This window comes from Myxine glutinosa, chromosome 8 (assembly GCF_964187855.1).
Source record: "Myxine glutinosa chromosome 8, kmMyxGlut1.1, whole genome shotgun sequence".
NCBI lineage: Eukaryota > Metazoa > Chordata > Myxini > Myxiniformes > Myxinidae > Myxine > Myxine glutinosa.
Window position 1 is genome coordinate 153916898 of NC_136268.1, and position 27477 is coordinate 153944374.

At 45.0% G+C, this 27477-nt stretch overlaps 2 protein-coding genes across 5 annotated transcripts in view; one reads left to right on the top strand and one right to left on the bottom strand.

Annotated features, from left to right (window-relative positions):
* Nucleotides 1–8651: 8651 nt before the first annotated feature.
* LOC137433039 (m-AAA protease-interacting protein 1, mitochondrial) lies at nucleotides 8652–25814 on the bottom strand. Its single transcript, XM_078783891.1, has 5 exons — nucleotides 25166–25814; nucleotides 19827–19898; nucleotides 16153–16279; nucleotides 11204–11369; nucleotides 8652–8922 (listed from the first exon to the last, which is right to left on the bottom strand). The coding sequence occupies exons 1-5, from the start codon at nucleotides 25586–25588 to the stop codon at nucleotides 8853–8855; spliced, it is 858 nt and encodes a 285-aa protein (XP_078640017.1). The 5' UTR covers nucleotides 25589–25814; the 3' UTR covers nucleotides 8652–8852.
* A 122-nt stretch (nucleotides 25815–25936) lies between these two features.
* The window catches only part of TYW5 (tRNA-yW synthesizing protein 5), a 34733-nt gene continuing 33192 nt past the window's right edge, over nucleotides 25937–27477 (top strand). The window contains exon 1 of one of the 4 annotated variants that reach the window (XM_068125445.2): nucleotides 25937–26131. In XM_068125445.2, coding sequence (XP_067981546.2) covers nucleotides 25952–26131 — 180 coding nt within the window. In that variant the 5' untranslated portion in view covers nucleotides 25937–25951. Of the gene's footprint in view, nucleotides 27076–27477 lie in introns of all 4 variants that reach the window. The other 3 variants (XM_068125444.2, XM_068125447.2, XM_068125446.2) reach the window with 3 other exon arrangements.

The window sequence follows — 27477 nt, forward strand, 5'->3', positions numbered from 1 at the left end:
ACTCTCACTACTTTCACCTCCATTCCTGACAGCGCACTCACCCTTACTCTTGACAGCGCACTCTTTCCTCATGCACCTGTCCGTCACACACCTTTCTCGCGCACACTCTCCCGTTACACCCTCTGTAACACTCACCACAGGTGGACACTCTTCCTTACTTCTGACAGCGCACTCTTTCCCCATGCACCTGTCCGTCACACACCTTTCTCGCGCACACTCTCCAGTTACACCCTCTGTAACACTCACCACAGGTGTGCATTCTTCCTTGCCTTTGACAGCGCACTCTTTCCCCATGCACCTGTCCGTCACACACCTTCCTCGCGCACACTCTCCCGTCACACCCTCTGTAACACTCACCACAGCACGCTTCCATGTGCTCCCTCGCACACGCGCTACGACCGACTCATTCTCGCCAACACCCTCACTCCTTGGCACACACTTTTTCCTCACACACCCCAGAGTCGGACTTTCTCGCACACCTCCTCTTTCGCACACCAGACCTGTCACACACTTCACCAGTGGCCTCTCACGAACACCCGGGTCTATTTCGACCCCCAAGCTCATTAAATCCCCTGGCGCATCATACGCACGACCATATTGGTCACCACTTACACCGGGTCCTCTTCCTCTTCGCTTCTCCTCCATCACCTGCGAATCCCTCATCCGGTTAATGAGCACATCATCACGATCCAAACACAGACTTTGGACCAATTCTTTTATCTCCTCTTTTATCTCTTTGTTATCCCCTCTCCGTCGCTTCTTAATTTCGCTCACCCCTTCTTCCACTTCTTCTAATTTCTGCTTCACCTCTTTTATTCCCCGGTATGTCTCCTCAAGCTCGTCCTCCAAGGCTACCTTGACCGTTTCCATGTGCGTCCTTACCTGTCGGTCCTTCGTCTCCATTACCTCTATCACCTCGTCCAGCCTTGTTGTCAGTCCCTCACGTACCATCTGACATTCCCTCTTTGTCGCTATTAAGTCGTTTTTTATGTCGTTTTGTGTCGCTTTCAAACCTCCTAATACCGCAGTGTTCCTTTGAACCTGCTCCGTTAGTTCTTTTTGTCCCTCCGTCAGCTGTTCCACCTCCTGCGTCAGGACCTCTATGCCCCCCTGTAACTTTACAGTCCCCTTTCTCACCTCCTTCTCCATGTGCTCCTTACAGTGCCTCACCTCCTCGCGCACTCCTCCGACCTCCTCACTCACACCTCTTCTGATCTCTTCTCCCATCACTTGCATCTCCTGCCCAGATGCCACCCTCATCTGCTCCATTTCCTCCCTGTGAGCATCCAGTTTGGTTTCTACCCCCATTCTGACCCCCTCTATCTGCTGCTCCATTTGTTTAACTTCCCTTTCCGCTTGGTCCCTCATGTCCCTCAATTTGCCTTCCATACTGTTTTCTAACCCCTCTAACCCATTTTTCACTCCCTCTATCTGATTCTCCTGGGCAGCCATTCTATTTTCTACCCCCGTTAACCCATGTTTCACCTCTTTTATCCCGTTGTCTAACCCCTCAAATTTCTTTTCTAATCCCTCACCGGTACCCCTCGCTTCGTCCCTCATTACCCCCATTTGGCCCTCTAATCGCCCACTATCAACCCTCATTTGCTCACTCTGAGCATCCATCCGGTTCCCCATTACCCCCAATTGGTTACTCTGCAGTTTGAGGGACGCCTGCATTTGCGCCATAAATTGCTCCATGAGGACCTGCATCTGGGCCATCCCTCCCACTTGTGCAGCGGGTGTGGCCGCCGTAGCTATGTGCGAGGCGCCATTTCGCGCGTCTGCTACCCCCGCTGTTTCGCTCTCCTCACGTGTCTCAATTTGGTCCTGGACCGACCCTGCTTCACTCTCCCCTACCGGACCCCAGCCGTCTTGATCCGCCATAGCGCGACTTTCAAAATTCGAGTTTCGTAACACAAATCCAAATTTTGCTGTTATAATTTCGTCGAGCGCAGTAACCGCGGGACCGCGCTCCGGATCGATTTTCCCTCCCCAAAATTTGGGCCTAACTAATTTAGTCCCGGGTCCGAATCTCACTCCTCGACACCAATTGTTACAGTACTAACACAATTGGTGTCCAAAATTTGGGCTAAATAAATTTAGTCCCAGGTTCGAATCCAACTCCTGACAACCAATTGTTACAGACACGACTTTGATGTTAAGGTGGGCCGAGCGGAATGGCCGTCGTGTCCGCACAAATTACCCGATTGTACTCGAACGTTGACGAAGCCGCGCCACGCTGGCTCAATAAGGAAAAAGAAGACACACGGCTGAATTATAATGACAGACACCAGGGATACGGTTCTCAAGACCTCCGGAGGAGATTATATTCGTGCGGAAGGTCAGATTACAGGGACGAGAGGTACAACATAGAAAGACAAGCACTTAGACACAATCTTATATTATTCCCCAACAGACGACAGGCAAACGGGACAAGGCTGACTCACACGGGGGTTGATGGAAAGGACAGCGGGTATCGATGGCTCAAGGTGCACTCTTGGCTCAAGGACAGGGTCGACCCGGTCCGGTCCAGAGATGCGGAAGGTTGCACAGCGCTCGAGGTGGTAACGTTCTTTCACAGGCGGGTTCTCTTCCTCTCAGCGATCGCAGGCAACGTTCTTTCTCCAGCTGGGGGCGCATCTGACGTCACGTCCGCTACGTGGCCGCGTATATCCGGCGGGGAGTGACACGCCCTCGGCTCGTTAGCTCCGCCTCGTGGAATCGGCACGTTGCTTCTCATTGGGTGCGTGCGGGGGGTTTACCAGGCTCCGCCCTTGACGAGGAGCTGACAAGGAGCCCCTTCGTGGTAACCCCGTGGAGCGCATGGTCTGGAGCGCATCGTCTGGAGCGCATTGTCGATGGCGGCGAACCGAGCCGGTGGGAGGACGCACACTCCCCCCCGCGCAGCGCCGTGCCCCTCTGTTGTTGTAGACGGGGAAGAAGATGGGAGGAGGTATGGGAAAGGTCCTAAACTCACTACTGGTGCCATATAATCACATTCTGGTGCAACGAAGAGTCATAATTAATGGAAACGAGGCCTTAACTGACATAGACTAAGAATAACTAGGAAGATGTCCGAAAGTTGTCTACGTGTGGTGCGGTGGACCTGGGCACGACATTTAATGGGGGAATAAGGGGAAGGTCGGCTCTACTGATTGTTATTTACATGCAATGGGACTAGGGAATGGGGGATTGGGGAAAGTTGGGGAGTATTGGAGAAAATAGGGGAATATTTACAAGCGGATATGGAGGCCAAATTCCATATTCGCAACAATATATATAAAACACAGTGTGTGTGTGTGTGTGTGTGTGTGTGTGTGTGTGTGTGTGTGTGTGTGTGTGTGTGTGTGTGTGTGTGTGTGTGTGTGTGTGTGTGTGTGTGTGTGTGTGTGTGTGTGTGTGTGTGTGTGTGTGTGTGTGTGTGTGTGTAATGTTACCGATTGACTCCTAAATGGAGAGGCTCACGTACTTGATATTTGGCACAGACATGGCCATTGAGCCTGGGAAGGACATGGCCTACCTAAAAATATTTGACGAGATCCATATTTTTTATTCATATTTACCTCAGCGCATTTCAGCGAGGCATATTATACATGGAATCTGACTGGTGGCAGAGCAGCGCGCTGATTCGCTCAGAGCGATCACGTGATGTTCCATTCCCGCCGCCAGACCATTGAACATAAAACACAGTTTGTGTGTGTGTAATGTTACCGATAGACTCCTAAACGGAGAGGCTCACGTACTTGCTATTTGGCACAGACATGGCCTACCTAAAAATATTTGACGAGATCCATATTTTTTATTCATATTTACCTCAGCGCATTTCAGCGAGGAATATTATACACGGAATCTGACCTGGTGGCAGAGCAGCGCGCTGATTCGCTCAGAGCGATCACGTGATGTTCCAGCCCCGCCGCCAGACCATTGAACATAAAACACAGTTTGTGTGTGTGTGTAATGTTGTAATGTGTGTAATGTACGGGTCTCCCTTCCCCGCCCGGCAATGCCGGTACTGGAGGGCGTCACAGGATCAGTGAGTCTCCAAAATCCGCTTCGTGCTGTTGCGAAGATGCAGGACGATGTCGCGATTGTTGTGCTGCTCTCCGACCATGAGAACTGCAACGTCATTGTTGACTGGCCCTCCCCTTTCCCCTCCCCCTCTGTCCTCCCCTCCCCATCCCTTCCCCCTCCACCCTACCCCCTCCCCTTCTCCCCTCACCCTCCCCTTCTCCCCTCCCCCTCCCCCTCCCTTTTCCCCCTCCCCCTCCCCCTCGCTTTTCCCCCTCCCCTCCCTTTTCCCCTTCCCCATTCCCCTCCCCCATACCCTTCCCCTTCCCCCTCCCCCTAGCCACCTCCCTCTCCCCTATATATATATATCTTACTATAATTCACCAAATGTCCGTCTGTCTGTCTGTCTGTCCATCCGTCTGTCTGTCTGTCTGTTCCCAGGTACCGCAAAAACGGCTGAACCGATCGCAACAAAATTTTGGGTGGGTAATCCTGGGACCCCCTGGAGTAAAATAGGCTATATTGTTTTTCCAATTTCAGCTTTGGTATCCAGCATTTTCAGGTTTGGACTCCCGCCTAACGTTATTGTCCCGGGTACCGCAAAAACGGCTGCACCGATCGCAACGATACACCTCCAATCCTCCATGCCCATGGGATTCCCACGGGTGACCCCACTAGTATATATAATGCACTCCCTATAAGTTTTCCCTTCAGTGTAAAACGACCAATGCGACAGTTAAAAAAGGATTTCGAGCCAAAAGGCGTCACAGGCCTTGTGAAGATAGGTGTCAGCCATCAAGGCAGTCGTCTGTTGTCTATACACCACCCAAATAACTATGTGTCATTCCCTCAAACAGGGCTTTGACTGTGGAGGTTGAAGGCTTGGAGTGAGGAAGGGATTGACGTATTAGGGTTTGTTGGTGGGTGGGGGAAGAGTTGAGGACCTGAAGTGACATTTTTCATTGTGTGGATGTTCCACGGGTCCCTGCTAGTAAGAAATAAAATACGTTAAATGGTAATTTATCTGCTGTGAATAAAAGTGAAGTTGGTTCGGGAATTACCCTTCGTCAGAGCAAAAGTGAACCAACTCCTGGCTGAATACAAAAACTTTTGAACATTGTACCAACAAGAGTGATACTGATAGTATTGAAACAATAAATAAACCAGGTATCTTGAAGTTCATAATTAAGAACACATTAGAGTGAGTTTGCTTATACCAATCTTACAAGACTATCACATCGTAGGAACACTACCAATTTCTTCAGCTACAGCTACAGCCGAGTGATCATTCAGTGGACTCAAACTGATGAAGAATCTTCTTCACTCCACAATGACTGGAGAATGGATTTGTGGGCTGCCATTATAGAAACGGATCTTGCATCAAGAGATTAGTCATCGGTGATTGACAGGTTTGCCCGAATACGCAAAATGTGCAAATGTTTCATGTCAAGGTCAGTTTAAAAATTTTATTTTTTTATTATTATTTTTTGTATACTGAATCGAGGCTCGTGAAAGAGCTGACATTTACTTCACAAACAAATCAACCAGACAAACAAAATATATAAAAAGAGGGAGCGGAAGACAAGAGAATGGGAAGCACGCAAACACTTGAGAGCACACAACATTTAAGAGCAGGGAGATGTGTGGGAGGGAGAGGGCTTGGGGGGAGGAGGCGTGGGAAGGGGGGGGGGGTGGGAGAAGTGATACATCTTTCATCCATATGATACATCTTTAGATTGTTCAGACGTATAAAATTTAGAGATACAAACAAACGGACAGACAGGGGTGCAAACATAACCTCCGTCCACCACTAGAGAGTTCATCGAACACTATACCCCACGCAGTGTCAGGTATATACTTCAACTTTAATAAAATAATGATTTTAAGGATCCTTTTAAAAATCCGGAAGTTTAGTGATACTGAAGTAGTCTTATCCACCACCCTTATAAACTGCAATAAGATGACATCGAGTCACAGTTTAGGAGATGGAGGATTTATTGATCACCATCATACATAGCCATAATCGACGGCCTCTTCTTCACCTTCTCACATACCACGCCCACTTCCCATTCGCTGCACGTGACAGCTCCCATTACATACACCACCCTATACAACTTGTCTGAGTATTGCAAAACTGAAGGTTCTTGGAAGTATTATGAAGGCAATTTGTGTTCTGCAGTGTTTAAGTATATAAATACATCTAAATAAAGGTTTAAAGAAGTTTAAACGTGCATAAATAAATTAATTCCTTTTCTTTTACCGTCGTTTTCCCCTATCTAACACATCACATTAGTAATTCGTGCCCGTTGTTTGTGTCTATTATGACATCCTTAAAAACAGTGAGTTTCCTGTTTGGAATTATTTTCAATTCAGTTTGACTGCCAGACAGGTAGACAGACCAAAGAAAACAAAAAAAAAACTCACTCCTCTGCGCATCGCGACAAATTATGACCCAAACGACAGCAAAACGGCAAACATGTCTTCCTATTCATGTTCAAAATCTAACATTAAGTTTAAATAAGTTGTTCCTCGATCATAAACGTGCAATCCAGACAGACAGACAGACAGACATGAATCAATTGTTTAACCCCGCTTTTTGTTCAGGTGCAATTGACCTCATACGTTCAGGTGCAACAATAGTTTTGTTCGGATTGACACAAAGTTTGTTACCTTCTGTGTGACTGCTCATACACATTATTTTTTTTAAATCTCCATTTATCAGGTTGTCCACAAGCATCGATACGTGTACTAAACATTAGCGACCGAGGAACAGGACTAAATCGTGCGCTCCATGGGAATAGCAGAATATAATAAGAAAATGAAACCGTTTACGCTGAAATAGTTGAGCTTCAGTGCAAATCCTTATTCCATACTCCAATTACTTTTACTTCTTGTTGTTGTTGTTTTGTATGAAGCCTGTGCCTGCTGGTTGCATCATTAGCTCACCTGGAATGAAGTATGTGATGGCGCGTTGTCCGTCCGTCAGTCCGTCAGTCTGTAAACACTTGCAACTTCTTCTCTGAAACCGCTGATGGGATTGCGACCAAATTTGGCACAAATAATATTTGTTATGTTGTGACTAAAGTTTGTTCACGGCATTTAAAAAATCCGGTTCTAAGGGGTCTACCGGGGGTCAAAGTGCATCCAGGTTTGACCCCCAAAATAGGACTTTGCTTTTTTATCTGAAAGTACAGACACTGTTTTGATGAAACTTTACCTCAACATTCATCACCTGTGATGTACCGAAGTTTGTTAACGGCACGAAGAAAATCGAAGTTTAAAAGGGTCTATGGGGGGTCAAAGTGGGTCCAGGTTTGACCCCCCCAAAATAGATATTTGCTTTCTTCTCTGAAACTACACACTATTTCAATGAAACTTGACCACAACCATCACCACCCATGATGTACCAAAGTTTGTTCACGGCATAAATTTTTAAAAAACAGGCATGAGGGGTCTACTTGGGGGTTGCCCCACAAAATAGGTATTTGCGCTTTTCTCTGAAACTACATACACAATTTCAATGAAACTTCACAACCTTCATCACCTGTGATGTACCAAGGTTTGTTCAAGTAATTAGAAAAATTGGGGTCTGAGGAGGTACACGGGATGGGAGTGGGAGGGGTTGGGTTGCCCCCCAAAATCGGTATATATTTTTTTGAAGTCTTATGATTATGTTAGTATGATTCTACATGCTGCACTGTCTTCTAGAAACCATTCAAATTGGTTTAAAATACCCTTAGTTAGTGCAGTATACTGTTTATTCTACCAGGTGAGTGCCAGGGGTATTGCCCCTATGTTTCTGGATGTGAGGCTGTGCCACTGATGCATGCCCGTTACCACTAAGCTGGTACTCATTTTTCCGACCTCAGAAGAATGACAGGTTGAATCAACCCACCTGGTGTTGTTTCAACGGCACGATAGGGGCTTGAACTCAAGACCTAAAGATCATAAGCCAGCCACCTTAACCGTTAAGCCAGCACCAGGTTTATTAGTTTTGCTGTGTGAGTCCCATACATTACCAAATACAATCCGTTAACTGTGCTTTCACTTCCGTTAACTGTGTTCACTAACATTTCCGTTTGGTGAAGATACAATCGTTGAAGCTGATGGGAAAGGTGTATGCTGCATGTGTGAGAAGTGTTATGATTTATGGGAGCGAGACATGGGTCATGAACGTAGAGCAGCAACGAAGGCTGGAAAGGGTGGAAATGCGAATGGTTCGGTGGATGTGTGGAGTATCGTTGAGAGAGAGGAAGACAAATGATGAATTGCGAAAGATGATGGGAATGGAGCCTGTGATGGATGCTGTGAAGAGGAACAGGTTGAGATGGTTTGGTCATGTGTTGAGGAAGTATGAAAGTGACTGGTTGAGAAGAGTGATGGAAATGAATGTAGAAGGAAGTCGAGGACGGGGAAGACCGAGAAAGACTTGGCTAAAGATGGTGGAAGAAGAAATGCGGGCAAGGGGGTTAACAAGGGGAGATGCAGAAAATAGGGCAAAATGTAGAAGATTGTCATGGGGACCACAAGGCTAACCCCCGCTCTAGCAGGGAAAATGGCCTTAAAATGCCTGTTGTTTGTTGTTGTTTGAAGATGCAATCTTAAAGTGTGTCCAAGCATGAAATAAGATACAATCTATCATCTGTTAGAATCACAAATTTTATTCTTATATTGCAACCGACATGAAAAATAAACAAAAGCAATAATTTTAGACTTAAGCGAACAAAACTGTGGACAAAAAACATTGAAACTGACAATCGAAGTTGAACAGATGTCCATATTGTGGAATTCCATCAAATGTAAAATTTGAGTGATTTAAAAAAAAAATTTACATTCAAAAGTTTTCACTCCGGTAGGGAATAAGAGGTTCGTGTGATAATCCATCCATTTTCGTTTGAGAAGTCACGATGAAACCTGCAAGGAGCATGGCGGAAAACACCACCAACGCAAACTTGTTACAACCTCAAATTAACAAGCAGATGAAAAGGTACAAATCTTCTGGCCACTCGTGTTTGCTTTAAAATTCACATCCATCACTTGTGGAGTAATATATTGATGAATCGCAACTTTCACAAAAGGAGATTGCTAACTGTAGGCAAATTCATTACAGGGCCATGCGTGATATACAAATCTTTATAAATAATAAATAAACTACAACAGCACTCGGTAGGGCGCATACCCCCGCCAGGCCGAACAGTTGATGTTTTGTATCCCACTGATAGGCCGGATCTGGATTCGGACCTGAACCAAAATCGAATCGGCTTGTTCTTGTCACCAAACCAACTCGTCCACAACTTTTTAAAATATGTTATTTATCGCTCTTTGCCCGATTTCTCAATGGTGAAGAATCACTTTAAAAATTAAATAATTATCGTATCCGAATCCATATTCAGATCGTCACCAAAATCGAATCGATTCGTTCTTGTCACACACACTACATCTCTGCCAAATTTCGTCCGAATCCGTCCACAACTTTTTGAGATATCTTGTTCACAGACATACAGACAAACAAACAGACAGACAGGGGTGAGAACATAACCTCCATCCACTTTCGGTGGCGGAGGTTACAAGTCTATTCAGGTGGACAGAAGCAAGATGATACAATGCAGTATTTTAGATTTTCAACTTGTAAAACAACTGTAGCGTCCATCAAAGTGTCATACATTAGCTTCTCAATGATAAAATGTGGATATTATTTTGGCTTTTCTCCGGCATGGGGATTAAATAGATGTGGAAGAGGGTTAACAGGAAGCAGCAGAAGCAGCATGATGTGAATTCCTTCCTGTAAACGTACTATTCATAATTACATCGTTTGTTGTTGTTTGTAGGTCACACCTCTTACATAAATGTTCAGTCCTGTTTTCTTTGGCCTGCTAGTCTGCGTTGCCATTCTCACAAGCTGGTGTGATTATTGTTGAGTAAACAACATCTCAGCCCATCTCACCTGCCCATTGCTTGTGCACTCAGGTTACACAAATCATGGAGTACAGCAGTACTTCATATGTGGGGATGGAATGGGGGGAAAAATGGCCGCCCCATCAAACGTGCACATAATGATGCGTTGAAAAGCGGTCATAAGACTTTCAAATCCATACCTATTATTCATGCAGATCGAATGAGACTGATGAAGACACCCGCCAGAATACCTCACTAAAGTACCAGACCGGGAGATCGCAAAGTCGCCAAATTGTAATTCTTTCTTTTCTCATCAATTTCGGCAGACATCCCAGAACAATGATGGCTGAAGCGATTACAACGACTCTAACGTTTATTTCATCAATACCGTAGCAACGACACAAAATTTGGATGAAATAAAGACAACGCAACCACAATACAGCACACGCTGTGGAACGCCACTTACACATGCGCAGACTGAGAAACAATCGTAAAACATTCTCCTTATAAAACCCACTTTCTGCTGTTTGCATCATTTTCTGGAAGGGCAGCTGTGCCACTGTTACCAGGAAGCTGGTACTCATTTTGCCGATCTCAGAAGGAAGACAGGTTGAATCAACGCACCTGGTGTTATTTCAACGGCACGACAGAGGCTCAAACCAGCCACATTAACGGTCAAGCCAACACTAGGACTATTTTCTGCCCGGATTCAAGATGGCCGTTCCTCACCACCTCAGATCATCCCCACCCATACTCATGATCTTTTCCCCTCTCATCAACTCTCCCTAAACCCACCATTTCCTTTTCAGGTTATTGTGATGTCTCCCTTCTCCCTCACCATTCTTTAATTTTTTTTTTTTCAATTCCGTTTCCTCTCCAGTTTTCACTTCTTCTTCTTCTTCTTGTTGCTGTGTTTGAGCTTGTTTGTATCCAACTTGTCCAACTCCTGTGTCCCCCTCCTTCCCTTTCTGCTTCAAGTATGACCCTATGCACATTCTTCCTTCAACTGCCCATCTGTTGTGTTCCTCTAACCTGCTGTTGATGTGTTTCCCCCTTTTTCAATTACGTTCCTTTAATTTTGTTAAGTTCTGCTACGTTCTGTATTCTAACCTTTCCACACATCTCAACTTTATTTACAAAAATAAGAACATTTACATCAGACTATAATAAATCTGCAATTCACTTCTGAGAATACATTCTAAACTTGCAAACTTTAAATGCCCGGAAGTTCTCAATTCCACCTCCAGTAATGAATAAACGAATACTTCCGAGATCAAAACACCAATAAGGAAAATCTCACATGTAAAATGCACCAAGGATGAGTCTATCCCCATCCAAGGTGCCTGCGGTGCCAAGAGGTTGGTGCTTTCGCCTGTACAGCACTTGTACATGCTTCAGCTGTTCGCCAGGTTTCAGCATCTGCGACATGAAGAGGAAGCGAATCCACACAGAGGCAAACTTCCCACCTGCAGTCGACAGAATGCATGATAAGGTGTGCTGGCCCTGAACGAAGATTGTTTATCTGTCCATAGCGACACGGGAAAGGTGAACTACCTTTCAAAAGAAAGTCAAATTAAATCAGTGAAAGTTTACAATTGAAAAAGCTGGATTTAACAAAAGGTATGTACATGACACTTTTGTAGTTATAAAGAAGTGTGAACAACCCCTAGGGTCGGGGTCAAAAGCATTCTTAACCATAATCGATCATCGATTCCTGTCTTCTTCAACGGACCTGAAGTGCTTCCTTCTCCTATTGATAAAAGTCAAACTTTTCACTGAGCATTTCGCTGCAAACTCCACACTTTAAGACCACGGACATCCGTTGCCTGTTTGTCCTTTCCGTCTTGACACCAGGCTTTCCACTATCATCGGCACACCCTGGAAAGTTGCTAAGATTATTCAAGGGCTTGACATTTCAAAATCAACAAGAAAGAGCAATCAGAGATTGCAGACCCTCGCCAGAATGTGTTTTCAGTGTTTTTTTAAGGCTTTTGTAGTAAAACAAATATGGTGGCCGAAACCACGTGACCGACAACGTCATCATTTTTTCTCTCCACCAATTTATTCCTAGATTATGCTCAAGAAATTTCATCTTTATCGGATGAAGTGTTGTACTTGTCGAATTATGACGTCATACTGGAGGCACCTACGACATCATCATTAACAAATTTTATTCCCCATGGAGAGTTCTTTACAATGAGCCATGTCTCAATTTTTTTCTATGCAGCGTTTTCAGAGATATAGAGGTGCAAAGTTTTTCGGTTTTTCCAAGATGGCGGCCGAACCACGTGACCGATGATGTCATTATTATTTTTTTCTCCACCAATGTATGCCTACATGATGCTCAAGAAATTTCATCTTGATCGGATGAAGTGTTGTACTTGTCGAATTATGACGTCATAATGGAGGCACCTACGACATCATCATTAACATATTTTATTCCCCATGGAGAGTTCTTTACAATGAGCCATGTCTCAATTTTTTCTATTCAGCACTTCGGAGATATCAAGGTGCAAAGTTGGTCGGTTTTTCAAGATGGCGCCCATACCACGTGACCTATGACGTCATAATTATCATTAAAAATTATACAGGTGGAGGTGCACCTATGGTGAAAATTTCCTGTCAATCGGACCAACGGTTGAAGAGAAAATCATATTTATTCTGTGCGGACAAACAAACAAACGGACAAAGAAAGAAAGAAAGAAAGAAAGAAACAACAACAACATGCATTTTAAAGGCCATTTTCCCTGCTAGAGCGGGGGTTAGCCTTGCGGTCCCCATGACAATCTTCTCCATCTTGCCCTATTTTCTGGATCTCCCCTTGTTAACCCCCTTGCCTGCTTTTTTCTTCCACCATCTTTAGCCAAGTCTTTCTCGGTCTTCCCCGTGCTCTACTTCCTTCTACATTCTCACTCTTCTCAACCAGTCACTTTCATCCTTCCTCAACACATGACCAAACCATCTCAGCCTGTTCCTCTTTACAGCATCAATCACAGGCTCTATTCCCATCATCTTTCGCAATTCATCATTTGTCTTCCTCTCTCTCAACGATACTCCGCACATCCACCGAACCATTCGCATTTCCACCCTTTCCAACCTTCGTTGCTGCTCTACGTTCATTACCCATGTCTCGCTCCCATAAAGAAAGAAAGAAAGAAAAAGAAAAACAAACGGACTCAAATGCAATACCCTCTCCTCTGGCGAGGGTAACTAGACCAGATATAATTCCTGCAAACCGTCTTCTGTTCTCTCAAAACTGTATTGCTTGTGTATGTCAAAGTCTGTGTTTCCACTTCGCTACAAGCAGGCCTCTGTAGTCTGTGTCTTTAAAGGCTCCAGTGAGAAATCAGATACTTCTAACTATCGACCTGTTAGCCTTCTACCTGTTATAAGCAAAGTGTTTGAATCCTTCATAAAAAAAACAACTCATGACTAATCTGGAAACCCACAACCTCCTAGCTGATGTTCAGTATGGCTTCCGGCAGTCAAGGCCTACAGGTGATGTTCTATCCCTAATCACTGAACATGAGACTAGGGCTTTGGATCATCGTGGAGAGGCCAGGGTTATTGCTCTCGATATCTCGAAGGCTAAAATTATATGGCATTTCTGGAAAATTGCTTGATACAATCTCTGACTTCTTTGCAAATCGTCAAATATCTGTGGTGGACAACGAACAGTCATCCCCTGTCCATAATACGAATGCTGGTGTTCCTCAGAGGTCTGTATTGTGTCCAATATTGTTCTTGTTATACATCAATAATTTTCCTGATAGTATTTTTTCAATTAAGCATTTAAGGAAATGACAACACTGTATACTGCCTACCCAGGAACCTTCTCTCATCCTACCCATGACCATGTGAGTACCACTCTCAATCAGCACCTAGAGAGTGTGATGAACTGGGGAAAAGACTGGCTTCGTACTTTCAACTAAAAAAAGACCACCTTGTTGTCTGTGTCTAGTTCAAGATCACCTTGTTCTCCGACCCTGTCTATGGATTATTAACCTTTGCATGAAATCAACCGAAACCTCAGCTGGGAAACGTACATCTCTGGTATCGCTAAAAGAGCCTCCCAGGGCCTCGGCTGCTTATTTCGTGCTCGGTGATACCTTTCTCAATCCGCTATGCTCCATCTATACAAGGTAACTATATGTCCTGTCATGGATAATCATTGCCATATTTGGGTTGGTGCTACGGCCTGTCACCTATCTCGTCTTGACAGAATCCAGCGACGTGCTGCCATTCTGGTGGGACAGGAGTTGGCATCATCCCTGGAACCTCTCTCGGTCCGCCGCTCTGTTGCTTCCTTGAGCCTTCTTGCAGATATCACCACAGGATGTGCTCTGAGGGTCCATGACAGGTTGTTCCACCTGAGCATACTTTCAGTCGCTCTACACTTTTGGTAGTTTCTTCCCAAGGAATAAGACGATGAGGTGTTCTTCTCGTTTTTTTTCTCAGTATGGCATCACTCCGGAACAGTTTACCTGCATCCTGCTTTCCCCTCTATCCCAACCTACCTCAATTCAAGAGGAATGTCAATAGATTCCTCCTTTCTGATGAATATCTAACCTTTCCTTTTGTAGCCCCCACCTTGAGTGGCATTGAAGGCCTTGTGGCGGGTGATATCTCGTTTAAAAAAAACCCAAAAACATTGGAGGACGCCCGAAATATGTAACGGTTTTTCGATTTGACTCCCGGTTCATGGCCCAGGGGTAGGGAGTCCAAGGGCTACGGGGTCAAACCGAGGAAAAACGTTTTTAACCTCTAAATTTGATGTTGGGTCATTCCTGGTGCAACCTCTTGCTATCTTTCACCATTGCTTAAGGGGGGAACCATGGGGATTTGCGATGACACGCCATCGACTTCGCTCTAGTTTGAAATTTGAGATTTGTATTTACAGTGTCGAAGGCTGAGTACACATAGAGTAGAAAAGAGAAAATTAAAACATATCGGTGATTTATAAAGGGCTCACAGGATGGTATACAGGTACGCACGCTTGCATCTAAGCTTGGGTTGGAATCCCGACCTAGCTATAAACGGTCATCCCGGTTTTTCACAGGTAAGGCGATTCATAAATGTGCCTGCCGTCCAATCGGATGGACGTTAAACGGGCGTTCCAAAATGCCAGGTTTCGTTGGTGGACGTAAAAGATCCCAAGGTGTCATTAGTGAAGAGTAGGCGAGCTATCGCCGGCACAATGGAAAAATTGCAAATTCCTAGCCTAACCAGCAGAGGTCATCGTCTCAGCGGCACAGCCGCACCCTCGGCCAATGACGCCACCCCGCAGCCTTATGCTGCATATGGATGGAGAAGAAGTGGTTTATAATTATTAATAATAATAATAATAATAATACATTTATTTTATATAGCGCTTTTCAAGAAGCCCAAAGACGCTTTGACAGAGTACAAAAAACAAGTGTGAAAAGACAAAAATAAATAGGTAAATAATCAAAGCAAAAGGAAGGAGAAGGAGAAGAGATAGTCAGGGGTTAAATGCTGTGGGTTGAATGTTGAATGCAGTGTTGAACAGGTGGGTCTTGAGTGATGTTTTGAATGTGGTGAGTGAGGAGTCTCTGATGGTGTGAGGTAGTGAGTTCCAGAGGGTGGGAGCAGCGATGGAGAAGGCCCTGTCCCCCCAGGATCTGAATTTGGTCCGGATGGGGGGGGGGGGGGGGGGTCAGGAGGTTGGTACCAGCAGAGCGGAGGTTGCGGGGTGGGAGTGTGTCTGCAGAGGAGGTCAGTCAGGTAGGATGGGGCCAGGTTATGGAGGGCTTTGTAGGTCAAGAGGAGGATTTTGTACTGGATTTTCTGGGGGATGGGGAGCCAGTGAAGCTTATAAAGGACGGGGGTGATGTGATCACGGGTCCGGGAATGGGTGAGTAGATGGGCAGCGTTATTAGGTGTTAATAAATATACAGCATCAGGATAAATAATGCCGATTCTTCGATCCCCTCACCCAAATGGCACACCAGGATCTATTCCAACCCACACACGGGAAATATCCAAATTAAAATAGGATACGGGATTTGAATCGGGAATCCCAGCACCACGAGCTACTCAAATGGGAATGACAAACAAGCCAATGCAGAGGAATACTGAACTGAACGGGCAAAAAACATATTTTAGAGTTTTACTCAAGAGTCATTTCCAAGGGAGATGTGTTTGTGTGTTGATTAGATTTACAAATGAGCCCTTATTTAAATTCATAGAGAAAGCCCTGGTGTAACTGATATTTTTTTTCAGTCATACCTTTGTCATCAAACCAAACTCCAATGTCCATGGCGTTGATGTTGGCAATGTCCTTCGTAGTGATTGCCAGGTGTCGACGACTTGATTGTGGCATTGCTTCGTATTTTGTGCACATAACTGCTAACGCCTTTCAAGATGGTCAGGGCAAGGAAGGGTGAGGGGAGAAAGACATCTTACACACCAATCATTTCAGAACATTCCTGCATCAAAGCTATCCATCACATCGTATAGACTTTTAGAATCCGGAAATTGGAATTCGATTCTATATTAAGAACATTTCAGCTGTCGTTGTCGCTCCCGTTTCAAGATGCGATATTGTTACTGTTGGTACGGAGACCCGTTTTACGTTTCCCGCATGAGCCGGACACTCAGACGTGTCGCAGCACAGCTGTAATAGCAAGTGGAAGATGGAAAAGGGGAAAAGGGGAAGATGAAAAATGGAAAAGGGGAAAAGGGGAAACACCAAACGCAGAACAGAAGTGAGAGTGAGATCAAGGGAATGGGGATAAGGACAAATGGGGGTGAACAAGCTGCACACAAGCTGAATGAAAGACTGGAAGAAGAGGAAGGGGAAAGTGGGAATGAAACAGAAAAGGAACCAGAAACTAACAAACTAAAGGGGACGAGGGAGAAAAATCACAGTAATCTTGAAAAAGGGAGTGCCTGGAAATGAGGTCATTTGGGGTAGAAGAGTTTTGAGTATCAATGGGAGATTGGGTCTTGAAGCCCTTGAGGTAAGAATGGGACTGAACACACTGGTGATGTTTGGCCCTCGTGTGTGTCACTGGTTGTTATTAGTCCCTTACCGGTGTGCACCGGAGGGGACTATAGGTTTGCACTCCGTCCCTCCGTCTGTCCGTCTGTCTGTCCGTCCGTCCGTCAGTCAGTCAGTCGGTCACGCAAATAGTTTTCCGGACTTTTTTTCTTCTAAACTCTTAATGCTAATGATTTCAAACTTGGTACATGGTTTCCTCATGATAAGTTACAGATCAAGTTCGAACTTCACGACGTTTCGATCATTTTTGACAAAGTTATGGCACTTTGAACTTTGGTAATTTCCCCAACAGTTTTCCGGACGACAGACTGCCGGTAGGGGACATGTATTGCAGCGCAATACTCAGAATGCTTGTTTCCATATGTAGGTTTCAGAAGGTAGAACAGAGTCCTCCCTGGTCTTGAAGTATCCACCCCCCATTTGGGTAAAGGATCATGATTCATGATGCATCAAACCATGAAGTTTTCTTGTTCAGAGTTTTGTTCCGAGGGCTCTCTTCAGGATTGCCACTGAACCCCGGACAGCTTCCAACTGTAGTTCGTTTGCAGTAATATTCCCAGGGATGGGCCAACATCGCTGGGAACTGAAACCTCAATTAGAAATCCCTCCAGGAAAAAGAACGAACACACCGTTATGACCTTGCGACACAAACACAGACAGAGGAGATAACAGTCGGAACGAAAGAAAATGATGAATGCAATAATCAAGAAGAAGAATAGCAGGGAGACGAGGGAAATCAGCAGAATAGAGGACAGGAGAAAGATGACGATGATGCAGAACAAAACAACCTGGAAGAAGAACCAGCAAACAAAACAGAAGAGAAGAGAATTTAACCTTTCGGGGAAAGGCCAAAACTACACAGAATACAAAACAACAAATAAAGAGAATGTTTAAAATGTTTACACAGCCAACTGCCTCCATCCATGAAAATAACATGCTCACATTTGCCTCTCAACAAAAAACAACTCTTCTTCTGCCAAGTTGAACAAAGTGGAACTCTTCATATGTGCATGAGCCAGAAACATTGGTATTCAAATCGCGGAGTTTGTCACGCAAAATGACAATAACCAATGGAAGGTAAACTACAGTGAACTGATCACTGAGGCGGACACCGTGTCATGAGACGTGCTGTAGCATAAGAAATGCATCACAGACCAATGGCAAAAGTGTTTGTCAGCAACAAACAAGAACTTTGTCCTAGATGACGCTTGTGATGAGGACAATGAAAGAGGTAACAACTTCATTGCTGCAGAAATGCAGTTTACAGTCGACCGAAGGAATAAAAATATATTCTGGAGAATTTTGTCCCATTGGTGAAGCAGAGAGAAAGACGAAGGTGATGGCAAGTGGTAAAGCATGTGGTGAGGTGGAAAGAACTGGGAAGTGGCCGTGTGCTGTGTGCAGGAAGGGTGTCGGAGTGAACTCCATTCAATGTACAATGTGCGCTGAGTGGGTTCATCAAAAATGTAGTGGTCTGAGAGGGTCATTAACCAGTGTGGCAGCTACATTCAAATGTAAGGTGTGCACAGAGGGAGCTGCAGATGGAGGAAATGTTGAGTTGGATCTTGGAGACGGCGTGAAGCTGGAAGGTGTGAAAACATTTTGCTACCTCGGAGACATGCTGAATGGAGAAGGTGGATCAGACTCGGCAACGGTTGCTGGAGTGAGATGTGCATGGAAGAAGTTTCGGGAACTGAGTGGCGTGCTGATGAGGAGGGGAGTGTCGTTGAAGCTGAAGGGAAAGGTGTATGCTGCATGTGTGAGAAGTGTTATGATTTACGGGAGCGAGACATGGGTAATGAACGTAGAACAGCAACGAAGGCTGGAAAGGGTGGAAATGCGAATGGTTCGGTGGATGTGCGGAGTATCGTTGAGAGAGAGGAAAACAAATGATGAATTGCGAAAGATGATGGGAATAGAGCCTGTGATTGATGCTGTGAAGAGGAACAGGTTGAGATGGTTTGGTCATGTGTTGAGGAAGGATGAAAGTGACTGGTTGAGAAGAGTGATGGAAATGAATGTAGAAGGAAGTAGAGGACGGGGAAGACCGAGAAAGACTTGGCTAAAGATGGTGGAAGAAGAAATGTGGGCAAGGGGGTTAACAAGGAGAGATGCAGAAAATAGGGCCCACCTGCCCTATTTGGGGACCGCAAGGCTAACCCCCACTCTAGCAGGGAAAATGGCCTTAAAATGCATGTTGTTGTTGTTGTTGTTGTTGTTGTTGGTGAAGCAGAGAAACGAAACATTTTAGGAAGATCATAAAAAAAATAAAAAAATAAAGATGTGTGCTTGCACGACCATATTGACAGAATCTTCTTCACCCCGATACTATCCTTCTCATGCTATACATCAATATATCTAGCATGGTTTTTGGAAGTATTATGAAGGCGATTTGTGATATACAGTCTTTAACCCAAATGTCTGTTACATCACCTTATCTAACACGTTATATTAGTTATTATTGCCTGCTCTTTGTGTCCTTTATAACATCCTCAAAAAGAGCTTCCTATTTGACAAAGCTTCCTAATTCCTATCAACAAAGCTTCCTATTTGGAATTTTTTTCAATATTGTTTGTTGTTATAGGTAATACAAGTTGTAAAGACAAACAGACAAGTTATTCCTCGATCATAAACTGATAAGATAGACAGACCTGAACCAATTGCTTAACCGTAATTTTCCTTCCTGTGTGCATGGTAATAACAGACTATCTGATCATTACGCTCACATTTATGGCCTATACAAGTCCAAAAATCATAGTTTCATTTTCCAAAAAAACCCAATGGCTCCAATGAGTACTTCCGTAGGTATTCACAAGAGTGATTGAAGATTTAAAATCAGCCCAATATGTGTGTCATATTCTATGGAAAGTACAACATGGTGGGTTAAACACAAACGTACCTCGTCAGAAACGAGTCCTTTTAAATCTTCGTATCTGGACTGAGACAGGTACGTGGAAACCAGGATGAAAGCCTGCATGGAAATCGAGCATGAAAATACAAATATGTATACACACAAACAAAATCAATACGAATATAAAATAACTATTTGGACATTGTCACAATGAACCAACACCAACACAAACTTCTTCCTGGACTTCCTGGACTCCTTCCTGCATCAGATAAACGGTGCAGGGTACACCAGAGGGGAAGAGAAGTTGTTTTGTCAGGTCAGTCTATTGGGACTGACACTGGTAACATGTAATCCAGTGCTACCTGCCGCATGGTCGGCTTGTCGGTGACTAAACCGACACCCCTCACTGGCTTAGCTCATGGGTAGGGTGACTGTGACACCCTACCAGGACAAAAAATAACACCTGGCAAAGGGCGGATGAGCTCCTGTAGGGAGCCAACTGCCATCCAGTAAGGACATGGTGTCTCCTAAAAAATACCCCTCCGGTTTGGACCAGTTTGAGTCATACCAAAGACTTTTAAAATGGTACGTGCTGCTTCCTTGCTTGAAAAGGATAGAGCACAGACAATCACCGTCGGTTGGCACCATCGATGATCTCTCTGACTCTCTTGAAAATCCTCTCTATCTCTTTGCTGACGACTCTACTCTCTGTCGCTCCATTCCTCATCCCTCAGATCGGCAGTCTGCAGCCTCCTCACACTCTGCAGACCTGGACAAAATCACAGACTGGTCAAACAAGTGGAACATGTCTTTCAATCCTGACAAATCTCACACTCTTACGATGTCTCTCCGAAAAGACCGACTGGACAACCCTCCCATCCACTTTCTGAATAATCCTCTCCAAGAAGTTCTGTCGCTCAACCTTTTGGGTCTCACTATCTGCCATGATCTTTCCTGGGAAAACCACATTTCCAAGCTGGCCTCCAAAGCCAGTCGCCGACTGGGCATCCTCCGTCGTGCGAAGTCCTTCCTTGGCACACCCGAGCTCCTCACCACATACAAGCCTTTCATCCGCAGCTCAATGGAATACTGTTCTCCCCTCTGGGCTGGTGCTCCTGCCTCACACCTAGCTCGTCTTCACGCTGACGAAACCAAACCTTTCAGAATCATTGGAATCTCCCGTGATGAAGCTAACTCCGAGGGCCTTTCATTCACTCACCGCAGGTAGGTCGGTGGTCTTTCTGTCTTCTACCGACTCCTATCCGGCCTAGCTCCCCCAGCTCTATCTGTGCTGTCCCCCAAATATTCCTGCAGGATACACAAGATCTGCCAGCAACCCTCTTCTGGTGAAACTGCCAAAATCAAGACTCTATGCTCACCTTCACTCCTCTTTACTCCCGCCTCTGGAACAAACTCCCTCACTCTCTTCAATCCCACGCCTCCCTCCAGGTCTTTAAAACAGCTGTTCACCACCATCTCCTATCTTCCCCCATCCACAACCTTGATCTCTTCTACCCCCGTTAATTCACCCCCAGATCCACTTTTTTGGAAATACCGACTTCTTTCCTGGAAGTTCTAGCAGTGTCCATGTGTTTTATACCTCTCCCACCCCTGCCCCCCACCTTCCCATGCCCCCCCCCAAGCCCTCTCCCTCCCACAGATCTTCCGATGTCCCTGTTCTCTGCTGTTGTACTTGTGTGCTACCCTCTCTCTCTCCCCATCTTGTCTCCCACTCCCTTTGTTGTGTTTTGTGTGGCCGTTTTTTTTTTTTTTTTTTTTGTGATTGATGTTAGCTCTTACACGAGCCTCGATCTTGTATACAAAAAAAACTACAAAAACCCCCCCCAAAAAAACATGCAAGTAATTTAAACACAAGCTGAGGTTACTAACCAGTCTCATGTACATATTATGTTCAAGTAGGTACACTTGATACGAGACATAAATTTTACATAATTTTTTTTTTCTGGGAACAAAATAAAATATGTCCACTTTGTGAAGCCGACAAATAAAAACTTGTGTTGAACAAATTTTCAGAACATACATTGCAATAAATGAAGCCGTGTGTTAATTCCTTGATAGCTCATACTCCGAGGTTCATAAGTAAATGTGGGACTTGACAAGTTTAAGTAATACTACGGTGACATGAGACTTGTCCTCAAAGACATGAGACTTGGCACGAGTCACATCACTGGAGGCTGCTGCCTGTCACTCTGAAGAATGAGGGACGTCACGGCAGAGCGTGGAGTCATCAGCAAAGAGATAATAAGGATGTTCCAGAAAGTGGAGGAGATTGTTGATGAATATCAGGAATAAGATGGAGTCCAGAACACTGCCTTAGGGTACTCAAGCCTTAACAGGGAGAGGAGATGAAAGGGTTCCGTTGAGAGCCACACCTGGGCTACGAGAGTAGAGAAAGTCAGGAAGTCATGTGTGGAGTTGGCCTTGGATGCCAAGGGCAGAGCTTGGAGAGAAAGGCGGGAAGACAGACTGTATCACAAGCACGAGATATGTCCAGAGAGACGGCCCTGATCTCATGTATCTGACATTGAGGACCTCCATCCATTGTTGGAAGAGTAGAAGCAGAATGTCCAAGGTAGAGTGACCAAGTCTGAATCCGAATTGATGATCTGAGATGAGGTCATCGGTGAAAAGGAATGATTTTATGTCAAATGCGATGATAGATTCGATGGCCTTGTTGATGATTGGAAGTAGGCTAATTAGTCCGTAGTTTAGAGGATCCCCTTTAGTACCGTTTTATGTGGTGATGTGATGTTGGCTGATTTCCAAGCAGTTCGAAGATGACGTACTTAGGGTAAATGACAGGGTGAAAAGGGCAGAGAGTGGATGTGCAAGAGCAGCAGAGCAGGTTTTTTTTGAACAAGTGAGCAGATGTGGTCCGGTGCATTTGCAGAATGAATCGAAGGATGATTGAAACTTCACCTTCTCAGGTGTAAAAGACAGTTCAAGAGTAGTTGAGTGCGACTGGGAAGGGTCAGTACAGAGAGGAAGTTGTTGGGGACATAAGATCTGCAAGCAAACAGAATTGAGGCATTTGGCCTTTTCTCGAGTGGAGTCGGCCATGGTGCCATTTGAAGTGAATGAAGGGATGGAGGGGGACCATGCACCAGAGAAAACTTGAGAAGGCACCACCAGGTTTGAGGGAGACCAGATTGAAAGCGCATTCTTGAGATTGGACAAATGTTTTCTGGCTCTCCTGAGAGGAGACACACTTGTTGTGAGGCTTTGTGGAATTGATCTGAAGTTCCCTTTGGGGGGATTTGCCTTCCAGAAGGAGAATACAAGTTGATTCAAGGCAACAGCATCACCAACATGACTTAGAGTACCAAGGATGGGAGAATGGATGTGATAATTGAAGACGAGATGGGATGAATCCGTGCAAAAGGGAGAGCAGATTTCTGTGGAAGAATTTCCTGTCCGAGTTAATATCGAGCAAAGAAGGGGGCCAGGGGAGAGTGTAGTGGAATGCTGTGATATAGGAGACCAACCTGGAAGAGAGATGGCTACTTTCCGTCCAGTCTACCTGAGTGAATAGCCAGAGTCGCCGGCACGAGTCTATTCTCTGAGAATAGCTGGAGAGATGTTGGCCTTCCCGAGCACGTGATCATATAAACTGATTGGAGCAGAGGAAGAGGAGGAGGCATTAATGGGGAAGTTGGACAAAAACAGAGATGGGAGAGGGGGAGGGAGGATTTACCTAAGAGCAATCGTTCCAATTGGAATTACTGCATCAAAATCCAGGGAGTGTGCTTGCCAGGATTGTGATTGTGAATTGTGATTGATGTGATTGAGGAATTAATTTTTATTTTTTTCTTGGATCCGTATTCGGATCTTCACCAAAATCGAATGAGTTCTTCCTTGTCACACATCCAATCTGTCCACCAAGTTTCTTCCAAATCCATCCACAACATTTTTAAATATCATGCTATATATCGTTTTTGGCCCTATCTCTCAATGGTGAAGAATCACTTTCAGAATTCTCAGATCCAGATCTTCATCAAAATCTAATCATTTCGTACTTGTCACATGCCCGACCTCTCCACCAAATTTCGTCCGAATCCGTCCACAACCTTTTAATATATCCTGCTCAAAGATAGACAGATAGGGGCAAAAACAATCTCCATCCACCTATGGTAGTGGAGGTAATCTGTTTTTTTGTTTTTGTTTTTTTAACCTCCACCACCTAAGGTGGATGGAGGGTTATGTTTTCACCCCTGTCTGTCTGTTTGTCCATTTGTGAACAAGATATCTCAAAAAGTTGTGGATGGATTTGGACGAAATGTGGCAGAGATGTAGCGTATGTGACGAGGACGAAATTATCAGATTTTGGTGAAGATCCGGAATCTGATCCGGCTAGTACAATTTTTAAAGCGATTCTTCACTTTTGGGAGATGGGGCCAAAAACGATAAATAGCAGGATATCTCAAAAAGCTATGAATGGATTTGGATGAAACTTGTTGGACATGTTGTGTGTGACAAGGAAGAATTGATTCGATTTTGGTGAAGATACGGATTCGGATCCACCTAGTAGAATTTTTAAAGTGATTCTTCACCATTGGGAGACAGGACCAAAAACGATATAGGGTAGGATATCTCAAAAAGTTGTGGACAGACGATTTGGATTCAATAAAATAAAAAAATAACCACCTTTAGAGGCCATTTTTCCCCGCAAGCGGGGGTTGGCCTTTTTTGGGAACCGTGGTTGTTGTTGTTTTTTGGTCCCCTTTTTGAAGCAATGTTTTACGGCCGGATGCCCTTCCTGACGCCAACCCTTTTTGCCGCCTTTAACGACAAACAGGGAATTACCAGTGAACTGGTACTCAATTAGCCGACCTCGGAGGGATGACAGGCTGAGTCAACCCCCCTGGCATTAATTCAGCGATCGACCGGGATTCGAACCCAGGATCCTAGGATCCTAAGCCGGCACCCTAGTCGCTAGCCCAACACCAGGGTTTGGATTTGGATTCAATGTGATTCTGTATTGTGATTTTCTGGTCTACTCTGGGATACGAAACGTAAACTGTTCACTGGCGGCGGTATGCTCTCGACCGCCGTTCTTGTTTTTACATGATCCACTGGCTGGTGTCTCGGAATGACTTGCTCAGAAAGGCTCTTGTCGACTCTAAAAGGTTGAAGGTGCACAGGTCGCAGGTGTTGAAAGATCATTGCATTTGGAAGTAATTCCGTTGTGTGAAAACTTGCAGTCAGGTGTTCTGCACATCCCTCGTGCGAGGGAGGTACTCAAAATGAAACCTGGAACAGTTCTTCAACCTCTACATGATCAATTCTACACATTTGGTTTTTGTTTTATGGCAGAGCATAGGTGGCAAACACTTGCTCGTCTCGGTTTATTTGTCACTGTGGGGTACCTGCTTTGCACCGATTAGAAAGGCGTCCAAAGTGAACGTGGGATCCATAGAGGTGCGAATGACGTAACAGCCGATTTTCTTGCGAAGCCATCGGATGGGCGACGGCGGCGATATGAACAGGTGCACCTGGTGGGGTTGCTTATCGTCTTGTTCTGGGTGCTCATGGTCGCCGCGGCTCGTTGTTTCACTCCCGAAAGTTCTGCACTGCGGCCTGTTCGCGGGGAGCACACACCGCGCTCGACTAGTACTAGTAGTAGTAGTAGTAGTGGTGGTGGTGGTAGGCGCGCGCAATCTGAGGGTAGAGGGGCCTGCCAGACCCAGAACTCGAGGCGGTAGCCGCATGGGGCGGAATCTCACAACACCAAAACACCGACCGATCGACAGCACTTTCTCTAGGACAGTGAAGGCGCTTGAAGAGGCCATTCTGTCCTGGCGTCTGGTATCCCGGTACCGATACACTGGTAACCTATTGAACTACCAGGGATAATCGCTGCTTCGTATCGAAGGGAACTACATGGACAAGTTGTGGAATTAAAAACTTCACACTCTTCACAGTGTAATCAAATTAATTAAAAGGTGTGCGCGGGTACATTAATTATGTGTGTCCAAGTTATCGTTTCACCACGACTTCTTGAATCTAATTTACAGTGAAAAAAAATCAAATAACTTCCTGTACTGTCCATATGCCCACGTTACCTATACACCGCCTCATAAAGCGTACTCCGATTTTTTGTTCCTTTAACGATCAGTGCGAATATATATTTAATTTTTATTTTAGAAAAATCGATGTACATTATTTTAAAATCCATTTTTGTGTTGTTGCGTGAACACGAGATAAAGTTGTTAGTGCAATTCGATCTCCGTGGCCATATTTCCTCACGTCTTCTGAGAGCAGTGAACACTTCCTTTGACACCAATGGAGAAGGTTTCTTGTCATTCCTTTCGTCTGGAAGCCAAACCTTAACGGTATGACATGTTTCTCTTGGGTCGTGCAGTAAGAACCTCCTCTCCCTCTCAATTGTCAGATTTTATTTTGATTTATGCACTTTTGTTGTGTTTTAAGATTGTTTATTCAGTTTATTTTTACACGTACAGTATGACTAAGCATCCATTGGAGGATTTCATCGCGTTGTCCCCTCGTAATATTTAAACAACAACAACAACGATGTGCGCATTGTGAATGAAACCGCACTGTACGCGCAGCATACAGTACAGAAGCTTTGGGTGTTGTAAACACGTCTACACGTTGAAATGACGTTTGATCCTTGGTGACGGTGACCGAACGTCGCCATTCACATCGTGGAATCGTCCAAATGAAACGAAGAAGAAACGAGCTTCGTCTTGAGGAGAAGATCCAGGTGATCCAGGCGAGCGAAAGAGGTAAAAAATCGCGGGAATTGGGCGCCGAGTTTGCAATCGGAAAATCTCAAGTGAATAATATTTTACGACGAAAAGATGAATATATGCACCTGTTCTACACCAAGAGCTCTCTGAAGTGCTGTCGGAAAGTGACGAAAACCGTCAACGAAGAGGTGAATCGGCTTACGTACGAATGGTTCAAGCTGGCAAAGGCCCGGCACCTGCCGCTCACAGGTACCATCCTGCAGGCAAAAGCGAGGGAGTTTGCGGCGCAGATCGGCATCGACACGTTCACCGCCTCCAATGGCTGGCTGCAGTCGTTCCGCAAACGGCATCAGATCGTCGGTCGGATCTTTCCAGCAGGTAAAGCCGGGGAGGCGCGCCCGGGACCGGCCCAGGTACCGTGGATTCGTTCTGACGTCAAACTCGAGGAGCAACAGAGCGCTGCGGACGAGTCTGTACGTCACAGCGACCTGTCCTTGTGTTGTTACGAACGTGACGTCGAACAGCGACCCATGCTGGGACTTCTTTGCGATATTCAGTGCGTTAAGGTATTTATTTGTTTTGCCGAATGTCACCTCTTTTAGTTTATTTATACTTCACGGAATTTATAATGACGTCATCAGTCACGTGGTTCGGCAGCCATGTTGGATTGAACATAAATGTATGTCATCAATAAACCACACAAACACAACAGCTAATAAACACCACACAAACTACAGACTTGGCATTTAATATGGAATATATATTTTTTCTTGACTTGGGGTTACTTTCTGAACTCAGTATATAAATCTGGTGAGTTTATTTTACCCTTCGGTGATGTCTTTGTTGAAAGAACCATGTCACTGATTGTCTTTCGCAGCAAGAAGTCAATAACAGGATTATATCACGGGAGCGGCAAGAAGGGTCATTCCTCTTTGTGGTATATAGATTGCAGTCGATCGATGCTCGGG

What these genes read in the sequence shown, in the direction of transcription:
- LOC137433039 (XM_078783891.1), bottom strand. Translation starts at nt 25,588, where the DNA reads ATGGCCTCTTCAAGCGCCTTCACTGTCCTAGAGAAAGTGCTGTCGATC. An exon ending in AAGGACTCGTTTCTGACGAG is followed by an intron (nt 16,280 to 19,826) that starts GTACGTTTGTGT and finishes CCATCTTGAAAG; the next exon opens with GCGTTAGCAGTTATGTGCAC. An exon ending in AGTTTGGTTTGATGACAAAG is followed by an intron (nt 11,370 to 16,152) that starts GTATGACTGAAA and finishes TGTCGACTGCAG; the next exon opens with GTGGGAAGTTTGCCTCTGTG.